The sequence below is a fragment of the Mercenaria mercenaria genome, chromosome 17 (genome assembly GCF_021730395.1).
Source record: "Mercenaria mercenaria strain notata chromosome 17, MADL_Memer_1, whole genome shotgun sequence".
NCBI lineage: Eukaryota > Metazoa > Mollusca > Bivalvia > Venerida > Veneridae > Mercenaria > Mercenaria mercenaria.
The window spans coordinates 50,752,643-50,763,633 of record NC_069377.1 but is presented as its reverse complement, the minus strand read 5'-3'; the positions used below and the strand labels follow the sequence as shown (position 1 = coordinate 50,763,633).

The 10,991-nt window shown below is 34.7% G+C and overlaps 1 protein-coding gene across 2 annotated transcripts; it reads right to left on the bottom strand.

Moving 5' to 3' along the window:
• Positions 1-1,784: 1,784 nt before the first annotated feature.
• On the bottom strand, positions 1,785-9,984 carry LOC123537283 (uncharacterized). Of its 2 annotated transcripts, XM_053528151.1 has the most exons (4): positions 9,371-9,984; positions 8,563-8,721; positions 7,380-7,749; positions 1,785-6,682 (listed from the first exon to the last, which is right to left on the bottom strand). In XM_053528151.1, exons 1-4 carry the CDS (start codon positions 9,902-9,904, stop codon positions 4,002-4,004), a joined length of 3,744 nt encoding a protein of 1,247 aa, XP_053384126.1. In that variant the 5' UTR covers positions 9,905-9,984; the 3' UTR covers positions 1,785-4,001. The 2 variants fall into 2 exon arrangements, with proteins under 2 accessions (XP_053384126.1, XP_053384127.1); XM_053528152.1 differs by lacking the exon at positions 8,563-8,721.
• Positions 9,985-10,991: the final 1,007 nt, after the last annotated feature.

The following is a 10,991-nucleotide window of genomic DNA, read 5'->3' as shown; positions in this document are numbered from 1 at the left end:
CTAGTTCTTCAGTAACTGTACTTTATCTGTTTTACTCAAAATAATAAACGTTTTCCTCTCTTTAAGCGGAGGTTGTTTTTCCTGTTTGTTTATTTATAACTGTAAACTATATATACAAAAAAGTCATGTTTATCGTTTATTTATAACGAGCAAGCACCAACGTTACCTGTATATGATGGTCATGATGCCATGCTCTCCTACACTGGGCTCCTAAATGAATATTGCATGAAAAGAAAAGATTTGCATGGTGTCTACAAGATAAACAGAATCTGTACATGTATTCCTGGCATATTATTCTACTGCACTATACAGAACCCAGAATAAGGACACCATTACTATGACCTGTCAATTTTATTATTTCTTACTAGAAGAACGTTCTCTTTCCAACAGCTTTACTTCGCTAAGATTATGTCAATTACTACAAATCTAACAATACTGACTAAAAACTCAGTCAAAATAGGGGGTAGAGTGTAGAGCCTTAAATTTTTCATCAGTCCAATTATGGAATACGAGGGTCCTGCAAAAGGTTATGTCATTAATGGGTTTCCGTATTTTTTTATCACAGGTATTTTTAAAACGCTTCATTGCACTTGAATATTGTGTCCAATAGCTAACGATATCCATTTATTTCGTGCTAATTGCTTTTCAAATGACCGAGTTATTTTAAATTGAAATACATGCAGTCATATAAACTGACCAATTTACTTGTCACATTGTAAAAGAGACGAAAAGACTGAAATTCATGCCGCATTAGGCTTGATACAGATTCAAAGCAGATATTTGATGAATTATATGGTATATATGGACCTCAGGCCATTTCAATGCGCACAGTTTTTAGGTGGGTTATAGCTTTTATAGCTGGGAAATCATCTGCCGAAGATGATACCGTTCTGGCAGGCCTAAAACCTCTTTTACCAAGGCAAACATCGCTGCTGTAAAAGCTGTGGTCGAACTGGATGTGCGATTGTCGGTGAAAGATATTGCCAGTTGTACTGGCATATCAGAAGGCAGTGTGCAAACAATCCTGAAAAAGCGTTACTAACTTGCTAACAGGTGACGAAACCTGGGCGCACATGTTTGAGCTGATAATAAGCAATGGAGCGAAATGATCTAAAACGCCCCTGTATTACCAAGAGAACCATAAGCTCGAAAACACTGTTGTACGCAATTTTCTTCAATTCTAGTGGGCCAGCCTTCAAATGCCTTGTCCAACTGGTCATACGGTCACTGGGCAATTCTACAATAACTCTGTACTTGCCCAAGTAACACCAGCGTTATGACCCTTAGTAGATTTTAGTGTTAACTATATCGGGTGCTATATGGCAATTTCTGATTCATTACTTGTGCATATTTGACTTAGAACTTTGAAACTGAATTTAAGAACTTAAATCACCACAATGCCGTAATGCACACTCAATTTCGTCAGGATCTCATACCACAACCCCATAATTTTTTCCCATTTTTTCTGGTTTTTTTTTTTCTAAATTTCAAACCTTCCATGAACATTTATCAAAATGCAAAGATGTACCCTTCCCCTACCTCGCTCCTCCATCCAGTCACACCACCATCCCGATCATGCACCCCCGATCCGCCAACATTTTTTTTTTCATTTTTTAATTTTCCATCAATATTTATTATCAACATGTGAAGTTTTGTACACTGATACAGTCCCGCCCCCACCCCTCCCCCCACCCCCCTCAAAAAAGAAAAGAAAAGAAAAAATGAATATTTACCAACATCTGAAGTTGTAAACCCCTACCCCCGACACCTCCCACGTTCCAGATTTCTTGCTTGATTGTGCTGTCTTAAGGACCTCTGTTCTTTGAAGTTCAAATGTAATGAAATTATTTGCTTCTTAGTAATACCCTTAACTTTTTTCCGGATATATTCTTTATATTTCTTTGCCATTTCTCAAACAAACCCATTCGGTGGGGGATACCAATTCATCGAATGTGCTTGTTAAGTCTTTTTTGGCTTCTGAAAAGGTGGAAGTTTTAAACCATCCGTTTTATTCACCTGACCCGAGTGCCTGTGACGTTTTTATTTCCAAGGCGTAAGAAAATGCTTTCTGGAAAGAATGTCCAGACGTTCTCTTGGCAGCGCCATTTATCAGTATCTCAAACAGATACAAAAAAGAAGACTGCTTATCTGCTTTTCGCGATTGGGTAAAAAGGTTACAAAAATGTGTTTCGGTAAAGGGTGAATACTTTGAAGGTTTGTAATAAAACTAATTTGATAAAACGTAGCACTTAAGAAATCAGAACCCAATGACAAAACTTTTTTCAGGACCTTCGTAAATGTACCATATCAGTATCATGTAAATAATGATTTTCATGATATTCACATGAAGGTCCATTCCTTAATTATTATGTTGACATAGCTCTATCAGAAACTGTTATCAAACAGTGTTCTTTAGTAATGATGCATTATTCCTATTCATATATAACACCCGTCATGGTATGGGCCTCATACATATCACCGACTTTCTCATGCAACATATGCATAAGTATCATCACGAAAACACAATTGAAAACACTATTTTGACCCGAGTCTTTACAATGTGACTTACTGTTTCCCCACATGAACTTTGTGAAAATTCAGTTATAACATAAGCCGTATATATAATGTAAAGCCATTTGTGATTTATCGTACTTTCACTGTTATCTGCTTATTCATTTTAGCTTTTTTATTTATCTAATCTTTTTCCCAGAATAATTTGAGACAGGCATTAAGTTTTATAAAATATCGTTAAAAATGTACCTTAAACTGCTGAAACAAAATGAGATTTACAAATTAGCTTAGAACAGGTAACACAAAGCGGTGTATATAAATCTAATGATCTTCTTACTGACAACAATGTCTAACGTAATTTCAATAAATATGTCACGGATGTCGAAATATGTGCCCCTTATATTTCCTCTACAATAATTTTGACTACATGTGTTTTCATGCTAGTGTTATTTACAGCATGTTACAAAACTACACATTGCAATCAACTGAAATGATTCTTAACCTTTAGCCAGCTGGCGGCAACTGATTCTGCCTTTGCGACCAGTGCAGACCAAGATCAGTCTGCACGTCCGTGCAGGCTGATCATGGTCTGCACTGTTTGCTATTCAGTCAGTAAATTCTGAGCAGACACTCCTTCGAATTATAAATGGTATTGCCCAAACTGAATGATGGACCGGTCTATTTTAGAAATTTAGCAGAGTAAATGTTAAGATAAGATTGAAAGACATAAAATGAGATAGGAAATATAAGGAAATATATATAAAATTGATGGCAGCTTTCGTTTCAAAATGCCAAACAATTTGTCGATGAGAAGTATATATAATTATCATTAAGTCACACAACAAGACACACCATGGCATTAGACGTCGAGCTAAGTACGACTGTCTCCAGGTTATGACAATGATATTATGAAATATGTATTTATCTTGTATTTCTATGAACGCAATCGAAGGTATGAATGGCTCTTTTAAAGTATTGTGTCACTGTTTATTAAAGATAAATGGAGGACTTCACCATGATGCAAGAAGTGTAATCGTCTTCTTTTTCATTTATTTGCAAAAATGTCCGAGCGGCGTTTTATATAACGAAGTTGATCATTTTTTTTTCTCTCCAATATATAAATTTGCACTCGGAGGCCTCCATCTGAAGGGGTGGTATGGGTTATTTGTGCAAGACAATATTCATTTTATTTCAAACATTGATAAATAAAACTAAAGTTGTACGTTTTGATGTCCGAATATGGTATATCCAGTAACTAACCATCTTAAACTTATGTGACTTCGGGTATATGGATCAATTTTCAGACTTTGGGTCTGGCTGTCCGGAAACCGGAAGACACATTTTTTCCTGAAAAAATATAATAGTTCATGTTTTATATGCTCTTAATTTTTCTTTACAGAACAAGGTTCTCTGTATATGATTCCGCAGAAGTACGAATTGATATACAATTGTTATCTCAACTGAACACTTCATAAAACACCACATTGTGTTTAAACAACTGACTTGAATGAAAACAAATGATAATTCAATTCAGTAAGACCGTCATACGAAACCACGAATTTGTCAGATGAATATATATTCTCCTTTAGCTTTTTATAGTCGGCCTCTTCTTTAATTTCACAGTTCCTAAGGATAATTGCGACCGAATGCTGTAATGTTTGCACAAAATCGACTAGTTTTGTTACGAGAGAAGTAGTCATTTTCACCCTGTTCAAGTGTATGCACTCAATATTTTTCATTTCTGCTGACAAATTTATGGTTCTGTCTCCAAGATCAACCTGTTGCAGATATATCCCGTGTAAATTATGTAACAAATATAACGTCTGTAACACCTTTTCAGTAACATCATCTAATGCAGTGAAATTTAAACACGAAAACTGGCGCAACTTTGTTGCTTTACTTAAACTCTCTAACAATGAAGTCAAAATGTTTGCTTTTAGACGTCCTATTGCACAGTTTTCTAAAGACAACACATTTAGTTTGAAGCTCTTTAGTGACAAGCTACCGAATTCAAGAAAACTGAGATCAACATGCCCGGATAAATCTAGATCAAAGCCTTCACATGAATTCGAGTGATCAATACAGTTTAACTTTCCGATAGCAATCTGTTTTAGAGATTTGGTGTCTGAGATATATTCTAATAGACTACCTAACTGCTTGTGCGTTACATTTACACATTCTAGTGCAAAACATTCTAGTAACGGCATATTTTGAAGTGTCATTATACTTGATTCAGACAAGGTCACGCACTCAAATGTCCAGGTATTTCCGAGCCATCGCACACATTTAATAGACAACGCTTTAAGACTCTGCAATGAGCCAGATAGAATGTCATCAAAGTCGTGTTTCTCAACCTCCGATACGACTGAAAGTTTTTCAAGGGAGCGTGTTTTGCTCAAATGAAATTCATCTATAAGTTGTCGCAATTTTATATATGTACCCTCCGTGTTGATGAATATAGATTTAATCCTATCGATATTTTGACTTAAAAGTGTTCGGAAACCTTTTAGATAATTGTCCTTTTTACAGTCGATATCATATACGAAGTCCTCTTGACAGATATTTATCCCTCCACCAGCATTGTATTCACTTTCCTGCACACATGCAACATACATATCTTGCAGTTCTTTTAATGGCTTATTTCTATCATCCAGTTTATTGAATACGCAAAGTTCACATCTGTACTCCTTTATCAAACTGTCATGCGCCACAGAGTCACAAAGACGTTTTGAAAGAGTACTCAGTTTGTGCGGAATAAGACCACTTAGAAATATGAACACATTCGACAAGTCCAGTATTTTTCTCACGGAATTACAAAGTTCAGAAACGACATCAAGAATATTTGCTTCCTCACTCGAAGACAGCATATATAGTGCACAGAAAAATTCTTGAAATCCTTTGTGAATAAAGGAAACTGTAAACGCAGATACAGAAACACTTCGCCGTTTACTTTTCGTAAGCAAACCCATTTCCAAGCAGCACTGTAATTCATCGTCGCTTAGAAACTTTTGCACTGTATCTGTATGTAATACAAGACGGGATTCTTTATTTTCATTGACAAGCGTCATAAACGCTAATTTTCCAACATTCATAAGGAAACTGAAGTGTGATCTGCAATATTCATTCATGCTGAAACATACTGGATAGTCTGTATATTCAACTTTCTTCAGCTGCAAGCCCTGTAGCAGTGATTGTTTTCCTAATTCTTGTATCTTTTCTACTCCTCGATGAAGAATAAATTCAATAATATTACAGTACATCTGACATTTTGATTCTCCCGCTGTTCGTCCATCATGCCAAAGACATATAAGCTGTATCAACAAAACGGGCGTTGCCATTATATCTTCAAATGTTTTGTTTGCAATACGTGTGCAAATATCATTTACTAGCCTATCTTGGTCTGGTATATCTGGTAAAGCAAATACAACGTTTCTCACTAGCTGGTCGGTGGACGTACGGTCCAGTTCAATCATTTCAATTTCCTTGTCTATTTTGCTCTTGCTTATTCTAGCTTCATGCATTTTCCACGGTCGTGTTGTGGTGAGTATGACACATGTCTTTCTGACAATCCTTTGAGGTACTGAGGTGAAACTTCTAAATTCTGATGAGGGCGGGTTTGACCATTCATCAAGACCATCTATAATAATCAAACATGTTTCACGGCGAAGTACTTCTTTTACAAATTCTTGCGTATAGACATGTGATCCGGCTAACTGAGGAACGAGATGGTCAATGATCATGTCATCTATGTGACACTTTTTTCCACTTACCTCTCTAAGTAAAATAAAGAAAACGAAGTCAAATGTACGCAACATCTCAATCTCAGAGTGAAGTATATTCTTGTCTTTAAAAGAATCAGATAATGAAGTTTTAGCATTGCACCAGACCATGCAAAGTCGTTTTGAAAATGTCGTTTTGCCAATTCCTGCCTGAGCTGAAATGTAAATATTGTGACATAAGTTTCTACCATTCTTGAAAATGTCATGGAACGAATCAACCGGTTTTCTAATAACGCATTTCATTCCTTGGTCCGTTACACTGGGCTCGACTTTTATCATTCTTGCCGGAACATAAAATTGGAGTAATGGTGTATCATTTTCTGGTACAAGAGGTGACACTGGAATAGCACCATGTTCATGCTCGTAATATGTAATTAGATCATCTAGAAGATCTGAAATAATAAATAATAATAAAATGTATATACAATAAAATGTATAAACAAGGATTAAGATCCAGTAGGGAGAGCGACAAAGAACACCTCCATTACAATGAAACCCTACATAAGTTTATATGAATATGTGCACTCAATTGAGATCTTAAATATGTTAAAACTTTTGACAAACAATCACAAGACAAACAAACAAAGGAACACAACTGTGCACCACTTGGAACGGTCAATGACAGAAACACCACCAAGACATTTCAACTGGTTAATTTCAAAACCTCTTTGAAAGATATGTGGGCGAACAACAACCAAGTTGCCATTGTTTATTTCATATGACGGATATAAAAGTTTGGACAACTTGTCTTGCATTTTCTATTACTGCTCATGAACAGACTCAATCAAACCGAGTCTGCAATTTTCACTGTTTGCATTGTTCTCGGTACTTCCGAGGGATCTACTTTCCAGATTATATTACCACCCAATGAACTAAACTATTTGATGACAGAGACTGCACTCAGATTGATATCTCAAAAAAGTATCTGAACAGGTGAATGTTATCAACTATTTCTGATAAGAGTGTTATATGAATCATGACTTCCTATAATATAAGATAAAATTGATATCATAATATATTACAACAATGCAACAATGCCCAACCCTAATACATGTAGACGCCTTTGTTTACTGATGGTTAATATATTACCGTTTTTAAGTTGGTTATATTCGGCTGAACGACTTTCTAAGGCTTTTGCATGTTGTAGCTTGATGTCGGCAACAGCGGCGTTTGCCACAACCTTTATATTTACGACAGCTTCAGTCTGGGCTTCATCAATATGGCTTACTGTTTCATGTTTGACACGTTTAGCTGCATTTTCTATATCCTCTGTGGCTTTCCTTTTTATTTGAGAAGCTGTAGTCTTGAGTATATCTTCAATAGTGTCTCCAGTTGTCTGTTCGTGTTCTTTTAAAGCTGTTCTGATATCTTGGAGTGATTTTTCTGTGTTTACTTTTATAACGTCTGTGATAACTTGCGTGATGTCATTCATTGAGATAGTCAGTTCGTCAAGTTTCAACTGGAAAAAAGTAAAATAAATAGTATTTTCCGTTTGGAGAGAAATACATATAGATTATTTTTATTTTGGAATTCAATTACACCATCGTTTTGTCTGCTAAACATCTCGTCTTCAAAAGATCAAGTTGGCTGTGTTAAAAAGCTGCACCAACAATTCATTAATCACATCTGAAAAAAATCTGTTTTTGTTAAGCTCTTCTTGCTACGAAGACTCGAAATGATAATGTTTGATGTATTTATCTTTATTGTATACAGTAAAATTTATATATTATACGTTGAAGTAAATGATTCATTTTAAGTTTATATGACTTACTACAGTAATATATCTATATATCTTTCTTCTTTTTGTGCTATCAATAATATTGCCTCGTTTTTTATAATCTGTCATGCTTTTCAAGTCACCACTGATAAGCAAACCACCAAATAATGTGCTTTGGCGAAAAACATGTTTATATGTTTATGCCAATAAATATTTTGACTTGATTTGACTTGGTAAGCAAATGTTATATACAAATCGTATTATTTTATGATGTAGGGACTTTTTCTGGATAATGAAATATCCATTGACTTGTTTATTTATCATTACTACAACAACAATTAGAACAACAAAAACAACAGCAATAATAATGATAATAATAATAACAATAATAATAATGATAATAATTATAATAATAACAAAATATATCAATAATACTATTTTCATCAATTTAGCGTTCAAATTTCATTAATTCTGGCTTTTTCTTATTAACTTTATTACCTACCCTATACAAAGTTTGGGAATTTATGGAACATACGTATTTGAATAATTTGATACCTTTTCTAAACTAACTATTGCATCTGAAACAACGGAGTCATTTAGAAGGGTTTGAGAACTAGACAGGAATGTACTCAGTATATCAATGTATTCAGTTAATGTGCGCTCTCCAATGCAAAGGTCCGAGGAATGCCTCATTTTATTTCCAATTAGTCTTACCTGAAAATAGGAGGAAAAATGCATATAAACATCTGAGAAAGAAACCAAATTGATAACTATTTACTTCTGCTGAACAAAAGGCGACGGCTAGACATAAAATAACAAGTCTCAGAACTATCACATATGCAGTGCAATGTTCGTTACTACTGTAAAGTAACGGAAATCATTTTGTGTAAGAGAAAGAACATGCATGTTAGTAAATACCTGAGTTTTTCAATCAGAAAACCCGCTGCAAAGACATACCATATTAAAATGAATAACCTAAGCATTTTTATGTTACTTCCTAAAAGAAAATCTCCATAATTTTGATATTTACAAATCCAACGATTTTCTTTCTTTTTATTAATTCCCATGCTAGCAACTGCACTTCTCATCGGTATTTTACGGTTTCATATGCGATGTTATCTACTTTTAGAATTTGAAAGCAATTTTTATTTCAACAATACATAGAAATGCATTTACACTTAGATTGATTTCAGAATTAACCGTGCGCTCAGAGGTCCCACTGATTCTGCCCAGGTCACCACATGATAAAATGTCTATATCCATTAAAAGTAAAAATGGAAGGAAGAATGAGAAAACATGTTAACCTCCCGGATATAGTAAAAAAATCGAGTATGTTTATTCTGTATAAAGAAATTATAATTACCTCCTCGCGTGTATTCTCATCAAAAAGGGTTTTGAAGCCGACATGGTTAGCTATTATGCCGAGAATGCCATTTAGGTCAGTTTCACCAATAGTAGTCACCATCAAATATCCGTCTGGGGGCATATAACATTTGGCTATTTCCCAGGAATATATGCCCCATAGCTCCGCTCTCGTATTTTTCCATGAAGGTTTGTTAAATCGATGAGATTTTCTTATCTTCTCCTTAATCTTGTCACATTGATTCTTGGGGCAAGGTCGAAACATCTTCTCTTTGGTACAGTGATACGAGCAAGATCCCGGCCTCCCTGTACACACGCCACTGGTTGGACATGGAAGGACATTTTCTGTTTGGCATTCATTACAAAGATTGCCGTTCTGTGAACCCAGTACTTCCTGTAGTATAACTGTGTGAAACGTTTCAATTCTGTTGTTTATAATGTGGCCGATTCCTTCCTTTGCTAAGTTAAGAGCGACATTTCCTTTTATCCAGTAATGAAAGTTTTTATTCGTAAGTTTTGATGTATAATCCGACATTGTGTTTTCATGTGTGGCATCTGATCTTCGATGGGCATTTAGACTTTTACAATAATATGCTTTCGATGCTGATGTAGTCTTTATCTGTAAATGTAAAGTACTCACTTTATAATCCCAATTTACAGCAGGAAAACATTAAAGTTACCGAGTACCGAGAGCATGAAAGAGGACAATACAGAGAGCTTACCTATAGCATGCACATCACACAGCTGCATCGTGTCAGCATTCAGCAAGTTATGAAGGTTCCTAATTTAGACTTACAAAGTCTGTAGAGATCAAGTTATTTGAAATTAAGTTTATTCTTTATTCATACTGACACTGACATTTTCTCAGAAAGCCTTTTTCTCTCTAGGTTCATCTCAACAGACTTATAAAATGTGATTCTGAGGTTATATAACGTCAATTTAAGCCCCTCTAAACTGACCGGCAACAATACTAATTGAACTGTTTTAAATTACTTGTATCAGACGTTTGATTTTTCTCTAGAACTGAAAGAAAGTAAGCCTTTACCACATTGTAAATTTCCTGTAGAAGTATGTTTAAGCATTAAATTTCATAGTTGCTGAATAGCTGATGTTAAATTTCCAAAATGTTTTTTAGTTATTTTGAACAATTATGGACAATAAGACAGGAGTTATGTTTTTATTATAATATCATGAGAACTGTTTTTGGAATCACTAGTTAAACTTCTGTGGTCAATAAAAACAAGCACATGTTTTGGGTACCCTCAGATGTATCTGATGAAAATTCAAAAATGTACTACATGTAGTAGTATGAAATTTTTACAGAACCAATAGATAGAACATGTATAATTTCATTTAAATTTCATGATTATCTAACAGATTATGTATTTGTAAATAATTAAACATCTCGCTTCTTTCAATGTCTAACACAGACTTCATTGAATAAATTAAAGACACACTAAGTCTTGACCAAGTTCTGAGTTTGACAGATGAAGTAGTCAATAATTCAGTATTGTTTTAATTAGATATTTTTGATTTTCAATTTTTCTTTCTTTTTGTATTTTGGGGTGTGTGGAGTGGGGGTAGAGACACACTGTCATGGTTTAGTCATATGGCGGCATTTA

What these genes read in the sequence shown, in the direction of transcription:
- LOC123537283 (XM_053528151.1), bottom strand. Translation starts at nt 9,904, where the DNA reads ATGTCGGATTATACATCAAAACTTACGAATAAAAACTTTCATTACTGG. An exon ending in ATGAGAATACACGCGAGGAG is followed by an intron (nt 8,722 to 9,370) that starts GTAATTATAATT and finishes TCCTATTTTCAG; the next exon opens with GTAAGACTAATTGGAAATAA. An exon ending in CAATAGTTAGTTTAGAAAAG is followed by an intron (nt 7,750 to 8,562) that starts GTATCAAATTAT and finishes ACTTTTTTCCAG; the next exon opens with TTGAAACTTGACGAACTGAC.